At 36.6% G+C, this 20,059-nt stretch overlaps 1 protein-coding gene across 3 annotated transcripts in view; it reads right to left on the bottom strand.

Annotated features, from left to right (window-relative positions):
• Positions 1-20,059, bottom strand: part of OSBPL9 (oxysterol binding protein like 9) — a 66,744-nt gene that overhangs the window by 38,019 nt on the left and 8,666 nt on the right. For 2 of the 3 annotated variants that reach the window (XM_059822323.1, XM_059822324.1), the window contains exons 2-4: positions 17,842-17,892; positions 13,831-13,909; positions 1,181-1,257 (exon numbers count right to left, since the gene is read on the bottom strand). In XM_059822323.1, the coding sequence (XP_059678306.1) occupies positions 1,181-1,257; positions 13,831-13,909; positions 17,842-17,892 (207 nt within the window). The remainder of the gene's footprint in view (positions 1-1,180; positions 1,258-13,830; positions 13,910-17,841; positions 17,893-20,059) is intronic. The other variant, XM_059822321.1, reaches the window with a different exon arrangement.

The raw sequence follows: 20,059 nt of genomic DNA, 5'->3' as shown, positions 1-20,059 counted from the left end.
TGGTCAGCTACTGTGTCCAGATGGAAAGATTACTTCTAAAATATCCATGACGTGTTACTAGGGATACAAAGCTGATTGACATGAATTGAACTTTTATCCAGGAATCTGCTATCCACTAGAAAATTTGCAGTGGCCTTTAATAAGTCGAAAAAGGTTGAAAACCACTGTTTAGCAAGAAATTAAGGCAAATTGACTGAGATAGCACAAGTGTCTAAAGCTGGATAGAATAAATTCAGGCTTGTTCTAACTCTTTAGACTGGGCAAATGTTATCTAAAGCAGTCTTTATAAACTTACCTTTCTGTGATATTAGGGATTTTAATGTATCTTTCTTCACACAACATCAATTGTTAAGAGACCTAATTCTCTTGCCATACTCCAAAAGCATACCAATCCTTTACTCAACACAGACAATGAATACCTGTTTTAAGATTTTTACACTGTCATCAGACACCTTTGTAGTACAAATCAAGTTATGAGAAAATCCCTTTCATGAAGAGTTTGTGTTTCTCTCCAGGGCAAAAATAAAGGTTTAGCAAGTCTTGTAGACATGTCCAAATCTGGAACATCACCAGAAACTGCTCTTAGATAACTAGTGCTAAGAACCATCCACAGTCCAAGCACCTGTTTTTAGAACCAGAAAACTACCAATATCCAGCTTACACAGTGGATTCAAACATAAGCTATTTACCATTTTTGTCATCCAGAAAGAGGTTCAACGCTGCCATCTCATTTTAATTTCAAAATTAGGTGGTATACAAGCACACAACAGGCTTCTGAATGTCTCATTCTGCTTGACCCAAAAAGGACTAACTCCCAGTTTAACAACAAAACAAACAAACAAACAAACAAACAAACAAAACAAAAAAAAAAAAAAAGAGAGAGAAAGAAAAAAAGAACTAAATGTGCAACAATCAGTCTGGAACCACCAATTAAAAATATGAGTTAATAAAAAGAAGTCATACACTGACTTTTCATGATGGTAAGACAAGAAAATAGTAACAGAAAGACTCAAACCTAACCGCAGGTACCTATACTGATGTCATACTGTATCTAACTGCATAGGCCATAGAGCAGTCAGATGTTATACAAGATATGTTTGGTACTAGCAGTCATGCCATTGTCTTTCATTGCTTTGAAAAAAAGAAAGTAAAACAAGTTGAAAGTGAAAGTGAAACTTGCCTGAAGCTGGAGGGTATGGCGGAGAATGGTGTCCTCTAAAGCATGAATCCACTTCTCTCTCTCATCAGCATCTCGAGCTGAAAAAGTATTCAAAAGACATTGTTAAATTATATGCAGCATACTAAAAGCCATACGCAAACAGATCTGATGTCCTCACTAAATATGGAAATTAAATCATACTATCTTTGTTAAGTTACCAAGGACATAGTTCCATAGTTGCCTTAATATCCTGTTTATTTTTCCGTGGTTACAGCTCTGTAACATTATCGTGTTAATCTACTCTATCGTACTGGAGAGATGTTTTAAATAATCAGGCATGCAAAAAGCTTTTATGCTTTCATAGAAATTTTATTCTACTAATGACTCTGTACCATATGTCAAATGAAAAAAAATTTAAATATAAGAATATGATAGATGTAAGAAAGTTCTGCATTATTGCTGTTTGTGATTATCTGTCCCTTGTCCGTCTTTAGGGGCATACATGAGAAGAGCGTTTGCACAGACATTCCTCACTTAATTAATTAAGTAATTTTTAAATTTTCTTAGTTACGAGAAGCCGTTCAACCTGTAATAAATTATCCAGTAATTCTACTTCAGTGTGGACATAGTAACTTCGAGTAAGTTAGCCTTTCAGGTATGGATTCATAAGACAGGACAAACACCAATCTAACAGGTCACCAGTGTGAATAATGAAACACAAAGAATAATCTGAAATACATACTAAACATTTTTTAAACTCAAGACAATCCTACTTTAAACCTGAATAGAACCTGAATCATATGTTAACGACAACACACACAATAATATTTTCACACTTCTGCAACAGACCACCATACAGTTTTAGTCAAGGATCCAAGTCAGGAAGGAATGACAAAAGATGATTATGCGTCTCAGTTGCAGATGGTGATAGTTAAGAAAGCAATATATTAAGTGATGATTAAAGGAGGCAGTGGATGGCTGTCAGGACTGGGGGGCCAAGGAAGAGAAGAGGAGCTGGAGAAGAAGGATGAAGAACAGATCAGAACAGACTAAGGACTATCATAGCCTTTTTTTTTTTTCTTTTTTTTCTTTTTTTCCCCCCTGATACTGCTTTTCTTCCCCCCTATTCCCAGCAGAGACATGGCACCTTTACTTTGCTAGTTTGAGAGAGTTCCTTGCTGTGCTTTAAGAGTGTTTAAAAAACACAGCAGCAGAGTCAGTGGACTCCAGGTGAAGAAAGAAGAGAAAAATCCAAAGTCATTAAATAGACTGTAAACAAACTGGCCTATACACAGATTTAGAATAGTTATTGACAATTGTTCCTAGTTCCTCATTCAAGTGGAAGGTATTTAAAAGAAACAGGAAGCCTGCTAAAAGCAAGGAAAGGTTAAGTGAGCTAGTACCTATTATGAATCAGAGAACTAAGATTCCTATCTGACTTACCTGTTATGGAGTTCAGAGGAAATATCTGTCAGTTATTACACTGAAATGTACTCTCCAGCCTCAAAATGCTTTGTTTGCAATGTTCCCTTTCTCATCCTTATGTTTCCATTGCTTTTATTCTTTGGAATTCTGCAGCTCAAACCCATCCATACTCAAAACGAGCACAGGTCTTCCAAATATGTTAAATAAACCCTCCTTTAGGAAATTATTTATTACTTTTTCACATATCCATTCCTATAAAGGGTATTTCATTGGCCAGAGGAACGGATGAAGGAAGGAGAATCAGAAATCCACAGAAGAATCTCCCTCTTATGCCCCCCTGCCTTTAGGAGGAAGCTGTAGATTTTTCTAGACTCCCCAAAGAAAACCCTATCAATATCAAGATAAACATACTGCATTGTTTACTTCAGTATATGTACAGTAATTATGTCAAATTAACAAAACCATCAGGAAAGAATTGACAATTTATGTGATTGGGAGAAATACATAACAATGTCTTTTAAATATAGAAACTTGCTCCAAGTCTAACTGATAAGGTGGCCTCATAAAGTAGTGGGGCAAAACTTCCATTACACACAAGGTAAAAGTAAAAGCCTAGTTTGAAATCTAGCTACTTTTTTAAATGTACATATTTTCCTAGATACTACAAATCAATCCCTATTCATTGTTTTCTTAAAAATAGTAAAGTGTGATCAATTGCCACAGGTATTCTGGTAATGATACCATTAACCTGCACAAATAAAAACTAGACATAAGGGAAAGTCACTACCCAAAGTGCTCTCACATGCACAAAGGAAGTCTGTAGGAAGAAGTTAAAGTAATTAAATGTTACTTGGAACAGCAGGCAAATAACTTTTCTTGAGGAACTGCAGCAAGTATTAAAAAGCTGGATTTTGCCATCTGTAATACTCTCAAAAACTCATTAGAAAGAACTTCTAATTTACAGGGGTTCTTCCTACTAGTTCTCTATATTTTAGTTAAAAGCTGAAGTAGGTGCTAAGGACAAGTTTATAATGTAGTGAAACTAGACAGGATGAAGGGACAGAAATCCTATGGACTCTGCCCAGATGACTGCATTAAGCCAAATATATTTTGCAATGTGCAAATTATAATTTTTCTTTTCACATTACGTACACACATACACACAAACACCCTGTTCTTTTTTCACAGCATAGCTTACACTTTAACACTAATTTCAACTATGGAATTAGTCAATTAGAATCAGGTATATTTTTCTCTGACAGTAATTTTAATGATTATTAGCTTCCTTGGTCCTGCTTACCAAGAACAGGCCCCTTTGCCTAGTCCTGACAGACAAATTAATCAAGCTTATGCATCTTACACCAGTCACCACTGAACAGTAAACATGTAAAGTTACCTGTGTCATTAATCTATCGGTATTTCAAATCTATCAATGCTTCAGCTTTTCAAAGGTGTGTTCAAAGTGGTGGTGGTGGTTAACATATTTCAATGTGTGTAAGGTTTCTTGGGTTTGTTTTCTGTTTTTCTGTGTTTTTTTTAATCAACCATCTCCCAGTCCCAAAGAACATCTTACAGGGGAACTGGGGTACAAGTAGCTGAGGAGCTACTAAGTAATTCATGGGATACAAAAATGCCATGTTCAAGTTTTTTGCCCACTATTATTTAAACTAAAAAAGGAAAATTAAGCTACAGACCAGTGAATTAATCCTTGTATTGCAACAGACTTCCTGTGATCTTCCATACTGCCAGCAAAAAGAGGTCACTGTATTAGTTAAATACTGATCTCAATATACAGTAGCCCATTAATAAAGGTTATCACATTAAGACTTGTATATGAAGCACTAAGAGAACAGAGAAGGCTTACAGCAACAGGGAAGACCTAGAAACTAACCAATCAGTGCAGTTCAAAAACTGAACTGACTTTCCCATGCTCATAAATAAACTAAACTTTTGAAGCTTCTATTCCTCCAGTTGCCCTTTTTAAAGCTCATTCTACCAGGGTTCAGTAGAAGGAAAAAAAGCTGTATTTTTTCCTCACATATTAGACATTGCAAACTTATGGCGTAGCATGATCAATCCTTAGGTAGAACACATGAATCTCATCAACCCTGCTACTAAGACAAAGTCTCAGCCATGATAAATCCAGTAACGCTGCCATGAGAAGACTGCTTACTGCATGGAAACACACAGCATTGTAACCTTTTAAGCACTCTGTTCAGGACATTGGTTTAACTTTCAGACCATCTATCATCAACAGTAGATCCTCCTGGCTCTCCTCCATACACTCTTTTAAGAAAACCATGAAGAAAACAGTAGGATGCAGTTTTCAGTAAAGCAAGCTGTGAGAAGTTATATTAAATCTAATCAAAATGGCTGCTGTGAGATTAGGTGCAAGTAAAAGCTCCCTAATGGTAAAAACAATTTAGAACTGAACCGCTGCCAAAAGATCACTGATGAAAAAAAATCAATGGGAACATTCAAAAAACAGATTAGCCAACACACTCAGAAACAATTTATGGGAAAAATCTACACACAATGGTCAGAGATCATTATCCACCCATCTGTAGGGAAAGCCAGATATCCAAGCCATTTTTCATTTAAAGAGGGCAACTGTGGCCAAAGAAAAAGTTCTAATATCTTTTCAGCTAAAAAGTTGGTGATGCATGCTACATAATATCCACTCTGCATCAGCAAATGCGGGAGCCTTTCTTCACCAGACAGGGGACAAGAATGCCTTGCTCATTAGTCCTGTGTTCCTGTCTCAAGTACCCTGGAATCACTCCAACCTTTTTCATTATTTGATCAGGCCCCATTTTAAAGTTAACTTCCCCCCCACCCCTCATTCCTATGCGAAAGCTACTCTAGAATTTCTTTCTGCCAACATATTTGGGATAAGGCAATTATTATCAAGACCAAGGAATTTCACTAGTATCTGTGCTTATATAAAAATGGAGGAATGATATCCAATCCCTCCTGACACAAAACTCTAGAAAGAGAAGAAGGGCAGGGGGCAAGAGAGAGAAACAACTTACATTTTCCTAGGCTGACTCCAGAATAACAGTATTACAAAAGACAAATAAGAAACACTGAGACATCTACATGAGAAATACCTAACACTTAAAAAACAGAAAGGTGTTACTTTAGCCGTTTATTAAGTTACTCAAATTTTTTTATACTAATTAGAAAAAGAAATTAAATAGAGGAGCCCACTACACTACATGAATATTCGTTGTGGTTCTTAGTCTGAAGGGTTAATGCGATAGTCACCTTGTCAGCCAAAATTCAAATGGTACTAGGGCATCAACTATCCACAAAAATAATGCCTTCTGCAGTTGAGAGAACACTAACTGTCCCTGTGCTTTTCTTTATTTTAAATGCCAGAATCATTAACTCAGTTTTTACTGCAATTTAACAGTGACCATTTGCACATGGAATCAGCTAAATCCACACAGACCTACATATTCACTGCTGTATGCAAGAGGCTGGAATTGTTAATGGCTGAAAAACTGCAAATTTACCATGATTATGTCAGTTAAGCAACTGTTACATTTTTCTAGCAGAACTAGTATTTATGAGCTAGATTACAATTCGTTCCCATATCCTTAACCGTTCACTGCTGTGTCTATAGCGCATCCTTCGAAAGGTACCTGTATCAGTTATTGTAATAACTCAGGCATGTCTGAGACAACCATGGGGTACTTAACACAATCACAGTCCTATTTATGACTAGATCAGAGAAGCAGACTTGAAAAGTATGTAACTGTATTACAGTGAGATTTAATACGATAATATTTTTTAAGACGTGCATTTTTTGCTATCTGTCTGGTTGAGCTTATTCATAAGATATTTTAACATCCATTTTATATGGAAAAAAAAAAAATCTGAACTCTTTCCTAGAGGAGGTACAAAGAAAGAAAAGCCATTAGTTTGCCAAGGAGAAAATTATAGAATGAAAAAAGTACTAAAGACTCACTGCTTATACTGAGGAATTTCTGTAATTCAGAAAAATGATGTTTTACAACTCCTAAAATAGTCCCTTATCTCTGAATTTCCCAAACTGCCAAGGCAGATATGGCAGGGATTTTAAGAAGTTCTATTCTATGGGGATAAGAAGGCAAATGAAATGCAACTACATTAAATGCTCTCAGCCTCTATTCATTTCCCAAATAGAGAATAAATTTTGTAATTTAGAGTTTTATAATATTTACTTTGTTGTGAAGAGATTATATGTTTATATAACGTATACCAAATGTTAAAGTACAGCATAAAACAGATTACTTTTTCTAGCCTAAGCTTGATAGCATCTAGAGATTAGATATGAACAAGTTTAACAATGCTGCTCCACGATACAGCATTTACCACTAGCATTTCTAGGTCATGCACAGCACTACTTGGAAGATGGAATATACAAAACATACCACCTCAGAATTAGCATACTGGTGCTTTTTTTTTCCTCCTGTGTGCATCTACATGGGCATCAGGATGAAAGAAAAACCTCAAGAATTAGTTAAAAAAAATCACTAGATTACTTATAAATATACCATACTGTCACAAAGTGAAATGCATATTTTATTTTCATTCACTGTGACCTACTTACAGGCAGAACTCAGTAAAAAAAGTCTATTACACCCACAGAGTCAATAGAGTCAATTATGCAGACTTCACTCTGACAAAACTTCCACTGATTTTTATGCAAAATTCCTGTATTTTCTCAGCCAAGTGCAGAACTAATGTAGTATCTTTACACACAAATAACCAGATGACAGAGGTGAAATTCTGACTATATTGAGATCCATAGGATTTTTGCCACCAATCTCAATGGAGAGAGATTTTATCAGTAGTGTCCAATAAGGTTGAAAAGTCACACATCAATGGGCTATTCTGTGGCTAAATAAATGTCTTTTTAAAGTCACTGAAGGCCTTTCAAACCATAGAAAAACATGCAAGATTAATCAGGGTTTCATACAAGCCTATCAAAATACTATAGTTTCATTGCTTACAAATACCCTTCTACCACATGCAGCTCCCACCTCTGTCAGTAGGTTGAACATAATTTCAGTACTTTATTTCCTCTGTATCATAATTTTGGAGTTGTCACAATCATTATTCTCCCTTCTACTAATCTTCTTCCTGATGCCATTCTCCACCCACACATATAAATCATTTTGTTCTCAAGGTGTTTGACCAGCCTGCTCTCCCTGTACCTACTGAAGACTCCAGCGCAGTCACAAGACAGAAAGTCTACTCTTGTCCAAAGAAAAAGCATCAAATGGTCTCCTGTGTACAATGTATTAATAAGATTAATCTGTGATCTTGAGAAACCAACGAAACTGCTGTTCACTGTTACCTGAGCTCAAAACCTTTTTTAGCATAAACATACCTTCAGGTGGAAACTTGTGTGACAAAGGAAATACACAAACAAGAAGCTATTAGATCTCTCTGGGAATTCATACACAATGTGTAATTTAGTAATTAAACATTTTTGAATGCGGGACAACCTGCAAGTATCTGGTTTTCACTAGAGAATGTCAATATTTAAATATTAATACTAGTAGTAACACTAAATAATACTTTATATAGTATATTCTGTGGAAATGGCTTTCAAGGTATGTTTGCATCTAAAAGCCTTTGCAGACCACACTGAACTAGCTCAGAAACTACTAGTTTAAAGTAGAAACCATATTTTGGCTTGAACTAAAAAAAAATAGAAACAGAAGAACAAAAATACAACCTTTTCCCTTAGCTAATAATATACTTCTCAATTTACCAGGTCAAAGTCAAGTTTATTGCTACTTGGAATTCCTTGTTACAACAGAAGGAAAACAGTGTTGAACTTCTCAGTATCCCTCCCCTCCTTATAATGAGACCTTTTCTGACCATCCCTCCCCTTTCATTATGCCTTTTTCTCAGACACTGACAAAGCTCATCTTTCCAAAATAGTTGCCATGTATCATACATACAGTTGAGATAATAGATTCATATTGATGCTAGAAGTAACAAGCAATAAATATGCTGTTTCTTCCAGAGGAAGGAAAAAAGAAAATAACTGGATACATCACACAGATACTGTTTCAAGGTATTATTTTCTTTGCTAATCTCAAGTTTAACATACATTTCAAAATCTGCTATTTCAACCCCAAGAAAAGGAAAACCAAGAGGTGTTTATATGTGCATAAAAATTGAGCGCAGATAGCCCCATTAAAAATGGCATACTCATGGTACGATTAGAAAATAGACACTTGTAATACAGGACACTTTGGATGCAAGGACACTTTGGATGCAAGAAGGAACTGTGTGAAACCGTAAAAGCACAACCACGTACCGTTCCCTGAGCTCTGGTCACAAGTTCCAACTGCTCAAAACATTAGTATAATACATTAGTAGCAAAAAGCAGGTAGACAGAAGAGAGAGGAAGACAGAAAAATCATACTGCAAAAGCTAAACCTAGCTCTGGCTTCCAGAGAAATTTTTGCAGTTTTGCCAATCGGGAGAGGACGAGATGCTGCCCAGAACTTCGTGCAGCACAGATCTGACTGGAATCAAAAAGCAGAAGTTACATTTGTATTATGAAAAGGGAGGAGGACAGGTAGTGCAGCTGTGATGGAAATGCATGAAGAGACAAGGCTGGAAGTTTTACATAGCTGCTCATGCTCCTCTGCAATATAAAAGCATCATTGAGCATAGCATAGAGGAATTCACTGTTTCAGCATTACCAGAACCCCAAAAAGCCCTGAAAAATGCTGGCTTAGGGCAAACGATGTGGTCACAGCAGTTATAAACATCACTGAGGAAACCAGCACAGACCAAGATTTCACACCAAAATATCTTTCTAGGCATTTTTCAATATCAAATTTAAAAAGCTCTCAAAACTTTTGGGGAGAAAGGCTACAATTTATGAATCGTTATTTAATAAGTCGGTAATCTGATAGACTAAAGTGCCTGTTTATAACGCAAGGGCAATCAGCTTCCTGTCAGCTATTTGGTGGACAATGCTAAGGTTTTATAAAAGACCATAAATATTGACTATTTCCCCAAGTAGTGGTGAAATGCAAGTCTAAATCCATTATACTTAATTTTGGTACTTAATACAAATAATTAAAATCTCAAATTCTGATACTGCTCAACAACTAAGGCCTTTGTGGACCCCAGTATATCCTTAGTAACAGCTGTGTCCCACATTAACAAAAATTCCCTGCTTTTATAACATAAAGGCAACTTCTTGCTGTGTGTATCTCCTTCTTTTCTCAGCTGGGATGGTAGGCAGTCACAAATCAATCCAGAAACTGGGGCAGGATGGGGAAGAAGGAGAAATCTACCTTTACCAGCTGACAGCTTTCATGTGATAGAATAAGTTGCACGACAACATTCATGCTTCATTTCTCAGATATTTTTGTGGCAGGATAAGGAAAGGAAAGACAAAAGCTAAAGCAAAATCATCTCAGATCAATGCACTGGACTGCTTCCAATCTCTCAATCCTTTATTACACGAAACAGTGGAGACAAGACTGATCTGCCTTCCAAGGAACTGTGCTGCAGGCTGTAAAAATAAGAGCTGAGTTTTCAGGTAGGAGTTTAAAAATCTGAATTCTTGTTTCTGCATACAATGTGTGTTTAGTGAAGTATTTCAGTCCAAATAAAAGCCATTATTGCTTCAGGTTAGACAGCAATTCAAATATCAAGAAGGCAACAATACCCTTGACAGACTATCTAGAACATCACGTTCCCACTCTTGAATTTATGCCACGAGCATCCTAGTGAGCAGAAAGAGCAGCTAAGTGATATGAAGGATAGAAGAACTGACTTTCCAAATGGAAAGAGTTTATAGCTGATAAGATATGATTCGTATCATAGGTGATCACATGAAGATGTTAAAAGAAGAAAAAAAAACCCACAGTGTTTGAGGGTTATGGAACATTTAGAACAGGGACATTTATTACAGCAAGAAAAAATATTTTACCAAGAAAGAGCTTCCTGACAGGAAGGTACATTAGACTAAGAGTATTATCCCAAATGCCTTGCAGCAACTTGAATGGATTTTTGCATCTAATCTGAACAAACACATCCGGGAATGCTTTGAGATCTACCTAATTCAGAAGCCTTAGAATCAAGCCGTGAAACTGGATATACAGTATGACTAAACAAGGACCAATCGGGAGATTAAATGCATTACTTTAAAATATATTTTAAAATTTCTGTGGACATTCTACCCCTCCCTTCGCCCTCCAGTGTGAACACAGTCATACATAACAATAAAATAAAGGGAAAAAAATCTGCTGGTCACTCTGGCAGAGCTAAAGCTAAGCTGACAGTAAAACCAAAACATGCTGTTTGTTTTGTTGCCCATATTTATTCAATTCACTTCTTTCCTTTATACCCAGGTATTAAGTATATAGATACCATTTGATATTTATGCAGTCATCATTCAAAGCTTACATTTTCTATGTAATAAAAACCTTTTAACTTTTACTAATGTTCAATACAAAGATGGCAACTAGGAAGCACAGTTGCAAACAGAATAGAGGGAGACTGTCACACGCAGCAACAACATATGAACTACACATTGGAAAGACTCAGAATTTCCCAAGATCCAGTGACAGGCAAATCTTAGTGGAAGATGCTGGAGGTTTAGCACTTCAGAAATTCAGTTACACACATACATGGAAACAACATCCCTGTGAGAAGTTGATCAGACATCTTTAAATGACTTATTTGTCCTTCATCTCATTACTTATGTCTCTAGAGTGTTAGGCCGATGTGCAATTTTGAGCAACTGACATTAAGAAATAATTATTGAATCCAGTATGAAGTTTTTCCTTCTTTTCCCAAATTCAAATTCTATCACTGCCTGTCCGCAAAATTTCACTGAGGCCAACGAAGATTCAAGGCTTCACCAATCAGTACTTAAAGTCTGAGTACAAGAAAACATTTTTCTTCTGGCGCCTGAAAGAGAAACTGTTCCACTGCAGATGGGACCCTGACTTACACACAGGTCAGCAGATCTTTGAAATCTTGGTATTTTTAAAGTTCTGTCATTTTCCCAACTAGGCTCCAGGTTGTTTGGATCCCTGGCTGTCTTTGAGAACGAAGGAAGGCAGTAGGAAGGAAGGAAGAGACAATCTCTTTTAAAAAGTTGCCATTTCTGAAGCAGTCTTCTCTTGTACAAGACTTCTTTTATAAAGGGTGAATGTATTTATAGCTATGACTATCTCGCAGAACAAAAGCTCTATCTGGATCATGTATAAAAAAATCTTAGAAAGAAATTGTTAGGAATACTGTATGTTTTCTTAGATTATCCCCAGAATCTGTTCTACATATCCTATGTAGTCTCAGAATACATACGGTAGTATTTACATTGTTACTCATTCACCATTCATGACTGATAGTGACCTGTATTTCACATAAATTAAAGCCTGTGTAATACTGAATTAATTTAATACAATGAACAAACATTTTTTATATATATGACATGAGGGTTGCATGAGGTGAGAACACATTTACAGTGACCATAAGAACTACAGATACAGTTCCACAGAGCTGTTTTATACTGAAATATTTCAGCACTAGTATCTTACCTGTCTTTTTACATTTTCCCTTTACATCCACATATACTAATACTGTGCTTGTATCATTACAATTTGCTGGATATCAGGGATGTTATCTTCATAATATGCTAATAGAAAAAGCATAATACAGAAAACAGTGTACAAGATCTTAGTTCTACACTAAAGGAGCATATATGAATCCTGACCTGATATGAAATGTACACAAATTGAGATTATAAAGCATGAGATGTTATGTGACAAAACTAGTGTTCAAAAATTGTCAATATTACTTAGAGCAGAACATTACTTGTATCAAATACTATCAGTCTTCTTTCAAGACATCTGACTACCCAAAAGAAAATATAGCATATAAGAAATCAGTGCAAATAAGACATATTAAAAAAGGTATATGTTAGCAACTAAAGATGAGAGATTTCTGGATTTACCTGTATCAAGTTCTCAAATATTCAGCAGTATTTAGCTTCGTAGTACTGAAAGACTACCACAGTACGGCATTCCATTACTGCATTAGCAATTAGCTTGCATTTTATCAGTTACCCTTGGGAACAGTAGATTTAAGTATTACTGTGAGCTCAGCATTATGAAGGTATGTTTATGAGGCTTAATGCAGTGAAAAGCCAGAGTACAGCAGCAGCATTTAGGAAGAACTGTAGCACAAGGAATACAGATACCACTGACAATATGGTGTACAATTAGCATTTATCATTAGAAATATTCTCACAAACACAGCAGTATGAATGGTAACTCCCATTTCCAAATCACTGATTTTAAAATATGTACAGCACAATATAGGTTATAGAATTATTCCAGTTTATATAAATTAATATGACTGCTTACATGCAAATGTGCCTCTTGGATATTTACAGTTCCCAGCTCTATGCAAAGCAATCAAATGATTTAGTCACTACATTTTAGAGGAAAAGCAAAAGGACTAACAAATGTTAGTTGAAAAATATTTTCATCACACTTCCCTAGGATTTTAATATTCAGAAAAGAGAAGTTCTCTAGTCAATATTATCACAGTATTTTATCCTACTGCTGCAGATAAAATAATTTAAGGAGTACATAACAAGTATATAGCACCTTACCCTTTCTACCGGTGAACCATAGCATGCAATGACGAAACATAGCAGTGGCAGATGGCATTGGTGTTAGTAAATGTGAATAAAAGGATAATAGCAGAGAAATGGTGACTGGCAGACAAGACACAGAAATGTAGATGAAATGAATGCAAGCTGGTAAATCTTGAAGCAAAGCTCCACCTTTAAGCCAAATGTTGCCTCTAGTCTCCTCATAATTGAGCATTAAGTTCTATTCGGGTACAAATTGCAACCTTCAGACCAGTCTTGATTCTCTTCATACAGAAATGCATAATTGTATCTTGATAACGAAGATCAGAAACGTTTTGTAAGCGAAACCCGTAATCAGAAGCCCATTACTTTCTCCCCTTGAGTGACTTATTCTTTACATTTTTAATCTCCAAATCCTGCCAGAGCTACAGTCTCTTTCTAGCACATATGTATGCACTGCAGATGTAAATCCCTGCCTAACCTGCAGCACCACTGGATCCAGAATGTTCTCAGTGTGCTCATTCATGCTGTTCTGTTGCCAAACATTTAAAATCATCCATCAAATACAAGTGGAATCTATTATAAGAAAAAACAATCTCTTCTTTCAGCTCACCCTGAAAATGGAAGGTTTTCTGATCAACAGTTATTGTGAAGGTGCTGTCGTCCTCATCGTCTATACCAATCACAGCTCCCTGTGAAACAAAGAACAAAATCCTGATAAGGCAAGCAGTGACATCAGCAGCATACACTCTATCACTACACCACTGGAATTTAAAAAGCATTGACAAATTAGAAGCAAACTGAATACAGTAAAGAGCAGAAATAGTCTCAGTTTAGTCATAGGACACAAGTCAGTTCTTTAAAATAATAAATTTTTAGTTGCAGAAAAAACAGTAATTATTTCTAAAACTGTGATTTTCTGGATAATGATATGCATCTTTTATTTTTGTAATTGAGGTGGCTTTACGCTACAGCATCATTATAGTAAACAGTTTTCTACTACATTCCAACTTATATTTTAAAGAATAGTTGGGAGCAATATTTTATAAGTACTTTCCATGTATAAAAATAATAATTCATAGATACTCTACAAAAAGAAGCTCTTGACCTGATTTTATCTACCAGCTTATAAAAAAAAAAAAAAAAACATTCCAGCAAAATGAACTTGGCCTATCATGTCATGCCACTGCTACACTGCATGATCTAATTTTCAGTCCCTAAGTAAACATTATCAGTAAGTCAACAGGATCTGTCAAAAGCAGCTAGCCTTGCAGTCTCATTCCTCATGAATTATTAGAAGGAAATGCAAATAAATTATAGAGTTAAAGGCCATCCGTGCTCAGCTATTTACAAATCCATGCACATCCTCTTCACTCCTGCCCCCCCCCAACCACTTAACAAATAACACAGTTTTTCACCCAGGATAAGACGACACTGAAAAAGAACCATTCCAGGCTTCTACCAACTCCAACAAATTATAACATTTAGTTAAAAATACTTCAAAAATCACCAGCAGATTTACTCAGTTTCTCTTCTCCGTCTCCAGAAGACACAGCATCAGTATCTGTTTTATCCTTCCCCCGCCCACAAAACAGACAGACATCACTGGAAGGTGCACATATTTAAAGGGTAAATTCTGCCCTTACTGTCCAAGTAAACAGCAAGCAACAGTAGCACGAGCACCCGTGAGTGAATTCCAACAACTGCTTCATTTCATTCAGCCAAGTATCATTCAGCAACTGCGGAGTAGGGGGTTAGGTAAACAGCAGGCTGGCCAAAACATAAGAATTGTTTTGGTACAGACTTAGGGGCAGGGACATCTGAATCAATCTTAGTCACACACATTCTTCATAGCCCCTATATGAGGTTTCTGGCCAATGGCACCAGCTCATATATGGCTGGGACTATCACAGGGACCACAAGGCTGAGTGGAAGGAACAGGTCCAATTTAATAGCACCAACCATATGTAATTCAAGGCTATATAGCAGGAAAGGATAGCTCAAACAGGTTCTTTTCCCCTCCACTGCCAAAAATGTACCACTTAACTTCTCCAAAGGAGTATCTTCCATACAGGCTTTTCAAGGACACCTCTGTGATCACTATGAAAGAGGCACCTAAGAAGTGTACCCAAGCCAGTATAACTCTGAAAACTTTCAGTGCCAGGACATAACAACAAACAGATGACTAGTCATTACATTTGGAGACTATCTGGTAATCATGCAGTGTGCCAGTGACATGACATGATGGGCCAGATTCATTTTGCCAGAATGATTTTTTTTTTTTTTTTTAAATAGACCAATAGATAAAAAATGTCTAGCACTTTACATGTTTTGCTACGCAATAAATCAGAAGATCACTGCAAGTTGTACAATACCATCCTCCTCACCAGCTATATCAAAAATCTGTAAGTCAGAAACCAAGAACATGACCAAGATATTCTCCCCAGAGAATATAGGTAAAACTAATGTAAGGCTAAAAAGGTCAGACTAGGACAGCCAAATCCTGCCTCCATCCTAAGCAGTGGGAGGAAACTGAGGAGGAGGAAGAGCACACCGTTGTGTCTGATCTCAGCACAAAGCTGCATGAAGTGCATGCACTCTAATCGCAATGCTGAGGCAAAGGGTCTGGGCATAAGCATAGAAAATGCTTCTGTTGTCATGTAGGTAATACATATGGACAAGTAAAAGAAAAACTAAAGTCTTAAAGTTTGAGTGTATATTCCAGAAAACTTAAGCAGGACCTAAGCATAGTAGAGATGACAATAGATTCCTCTACGAACACACCTTCCTAAATACACTACGACAGTCAACGAAAGAATTTGAAGATGAAACTTCAGGCCTATGAAACATGTATCAAGAGCAAAAAGGTGAGGAACAAGCTTTTAAAAATCCATTCAAGCAAAAAGGAAGCATTTTAGCCAAATTGCTTAAATTACATGTTTGTTTACATTCGCACCTACCGTTACAAATCAACAATTACTCTAAACAGAAAACCTCTTTGATAGAATTTCAGACTGCAGAAACCCATCTGTTCAGCTATCAGTATCACTGTCATCTGCCAGAACTGCTTTACAAAAGTAGAAAAAAAGAAAGATTCCTTCCTCCCTCACAAAAAAAAAAAACCAAACCCCACGCACATTCAGAGAAAGGGTGGAGGAGTCAGCAAATCTTCAGAAAACTCCAAAGAGTAATTTGGGGTGGGAGAGTGGCAGATGAGGGAAGGGAAAGGGATTGTTTTATGTTAAATACATATAAAAATGAATCATGCAATATTGAACAGATTGTTCACTTTTAATATTTCCTAAACTGACAGGCTGAGACCAACCTCCACATTAACAGGCTTACAACACTATTAAAGCAGGCATGGTTTTTCACACTAAATTTTTCTACACAATGCAAAAAAACATCCTCATGAATCTTTGGGAATGTAATATTCTAGATAGCGGTTTGAGTTTACATTACCCTTAAAGAAATTCTAAATTAAGATACCAAAATATTAAACAGGGGAAAGTGCAAAAAAGTCATCTGGAATCCAGATGAATGGAGATTCTCTGTAGGAATCTCAAAAGGTTATCGGTACCCGTTTAATAGGCCCACAGGAAGACTAGAAAAGAGTAACAACAGAAGGAAGGAATAACCAGAAGAAGCAGAGTTCTGCTGCAACACTCATCATATTGTGTGTCAGACCACAGATCACCTTCCCTATACTTCTCTTACTTCAAGACTCAAAATGCTCCCATGCACACCCATTATCCTCCTGACTCCTTCCCCCTATTTACATCAGCTCTTCACACGACCGCTGCATACTGGCACCAGAGATTCTACAAGGAATGGGAAAAAATACAGAAAAAGGACTTGTGCAAGAAATATTTTTGGTAAGTGCATGACCACAAGGTAGAAACTGGGCATGTGCAAATACATCACAGCATTCCCAGCTCACTTCAGTACTGTCACGTCAAGCTACAACAGCAGCATTCAAGGTTAAATGTCCCAAGCCAGAATGCCTCAAACAGGTAACACTCAGCCTTCCGACTCTGCATCTTCTTACCTCTGTTTCCCCAATTTGTAACCCCCTTAGCTGATATTTCAAAAACTTTGCCTGCTGTGTTCTTCCTTCCCTTTCCAGTCCTGCCTTGTTTTACTTAGCTCAAGCACAGTCAAGTGGCAGGCCTAAAGAGTGTCCAAACCAGCAGAATGGAGGACACAATAAGAGAATAAAAGTAAATCAGAAGGAAACAGTTTTGCAATGACTTCTGTAGCTACAGAACATACATATACATACATATGTATCTCCACACACAAAGAAATGAGAACTGCAAACAGCAACTTTTTCATAGTGTGCTACTACTAACCCATCTTACTCTATCATATAATGTTTTTCATACAATGTAGAAAATAGATAATGTTTTTATACAATATATAAAATTATAGAATGTAATCTATACATGTCATGCCCTGCATGTCACTTGACCTCTAATGTTTTCTTTCTTTAAATACTTTCACTACTTCATTATTTTGCTGAGTCAGGAATAGAGCCCAAACCTCAAAAGTCTCCTTGCAGTTCTCTCCATTAGGCCATACTATACACAATAAGTCACTAAGTACTGAATAAAACAACACTTACCCTGAGTCTAACACACCCTCGGCGTGATCCTCTCATCATTTTGTCTTTTGACTGAAACAGAAAAAAACAGATCACTGGGTTAAAAAATACAGTAAGAATTGCAAGGAGAAAGCAACTGAGTAAAGAATAAAGCATTTTTGTATAATGTTTTATTGACTGATTAAACGAGATGCAACTTCTGTTACAAAATAGGTTAGCTCTCACACAAATGAAAATAGACCACCATGGTATCAAAAAAGTAATCCTGTAAAAAATAAGAATACAATATCCCACTTAAAATAGTTTTGTAGATACTTTGAAGAAATACTTAGAAGATGCAGTCCACACCTTTACAGAAAGTAAGAAGTGAAGAAAAAAGGAATTAAGAATATTAAAAAGTGGCAGTACACTGATTTACATCTTCCTCCTTTCTCTCCCACTCTCAGAGAAGTATCTGTATAACAAAATCCAGCTGTGCAGGCAGAATTGTACAAATGAAATTATATCTCTGCCAGAAAGTTTCACAGATTCATACTCCTTTTCATACAGATAAAAATTTCATGTTCAGACAGGTTTCTATGTCTACTTCCTAGATAGTACAGCCTGCTTTCATTACAACAGTTCGAAAAGTTATGTTTATAACCATTTAAGTGGTAAGAGCCCAGATCAGAAAACAGGATTCTTATGTTCATAACCAGTGTTCAAACCTGTAGACTAGCCCACCTTGCAGCTAAATTACTGAATCTCTTCTTTAGTATCTGTTTGAAGCACTGACAAGGGAATTCCAGGGGAAAAACCTCAACCCCCCAAACAGGCAATTCTAGACAGCCAACTCACTTCTAGCTTGAAATTGTGATACCTTGAACTTTCAGCTATTCCCAGCACTGACTCAGGTAGATTTGTCAGTAACTTTCTGCCAATGTCGTAAGTGTTATTGGGCAATATTTGCAAGCCCAAGTGGCACACATACAAACTCTTTAGGATAAAGAAAAAAAAAACATTCTGGACACCCTAAATACTCAGTTTTCTGATAGATGCAAAACTACTTCTGTTTTTTAACTACACACACACGTTCTGGTTTTTAAATGATAAATTACACGCCATTGTAGCCTTATCTGCAAAGGTAGTCTTGTCTAATACAACCCCTTCACTCTTACCACCCAAATATTCAAGCTACATTCTTTGAGGTCATGAAAACACAGCTATCACTGGTGTCTCATGAACAGGTATTCTTGTTGTCATCTTCTGAAATATCCACTTCTTTCCAACAGTACCTTAACAATTCCATCTAGACAATATATTGATGTGATTATGACCAGCCCTATTTTCCCTGAAGCCATTAGACAATGAAATCTTATTGATATTAGTGAGAAAAAAGACAGGAACCAGAACTATCGGTCTTAACAGCAACAAATTATTTTTCATCTGCTACGTTTCTGAGATATAGCTACGTATCTGAGATATAGCTACAAGGAAAGCATGAAGCAGTCACAGCAAGTCCTATTCACTAATTTAAAAATAAAGCAGTCAGAGCTTCAAATAAAGTTATGTTTTTTCCGATCCCTCACTCAATTCAGTCTCTAATTTGACAGAGTTGACTTCTGAATGTTAGAAAACATCAGTATTAATCTATTTGTTTTCACATCAATACATGTTAGCTGGTCAAAATGAAATGGATGTAAAGACCAGCAGTCCATCCATAATGTATTCCACAGATAGACAATTTCTTTGTAGATTTCCTGAATGAAAACTTCTACATAGGGAAGGTGGTTTTTTTAAAGCTCAAAACCAGGAAAGGATCTAGAAACAAAGTTACTCCAATAATTTTCTATCAGAAATGGTATATACTTGGGACACACCTCCCTAGAGTATACTTTTATTTTTTATATTCACTGTCTTGAGCGTTCTCCTAAAATGGGAGGACACTACTGAGAGCTTATTACTCCCTCTGGTGGTTTCAAGAAGAAATACTGGTATTGTCTTAGCAGGAAAGAAAATATCTGGACTGAGGATGCAACTCTGCAGCAGCTGACAGAAACCTATCAGGTCTGACTGTCCGGATCACACACTCCAGGCTCTCCAGTGTGAAAGGCAAAGCGCTCCCAGCTCGCTGTACTGAGCACAGGCAGGGAACCAAAGCAGACAAAAAGCAAAGGTAGCAGAAGAGACATTTGGTTTGGTTTACACCCCTCAACCAGCTAAGTGCAGGGAAGATGAGAGCTAGTCCTAGTGCAAGGGA

The sequence above is a fragment of the Gavia stellata genome, chromosome 10, assembly GCF_030936135.1.
Source record: "Gavia stellata isolate bGavSte3 chromosome 10, bGavSte3.hap2, whole genome shotgun sequence".
In the NCBI taxonomy this organism is placed as follows: domain Eukaryota; kingdom Metazoa; phylum Chordata; class Aves; order Gaviiformes; family Gaviidae; genus Gavia; species Gavia stellata.
The sequence above is the reverse complement of the archived record's forward strand: the minus strand, read 5'-3'. Positions and strand labels throughout refer to the sequence as shown.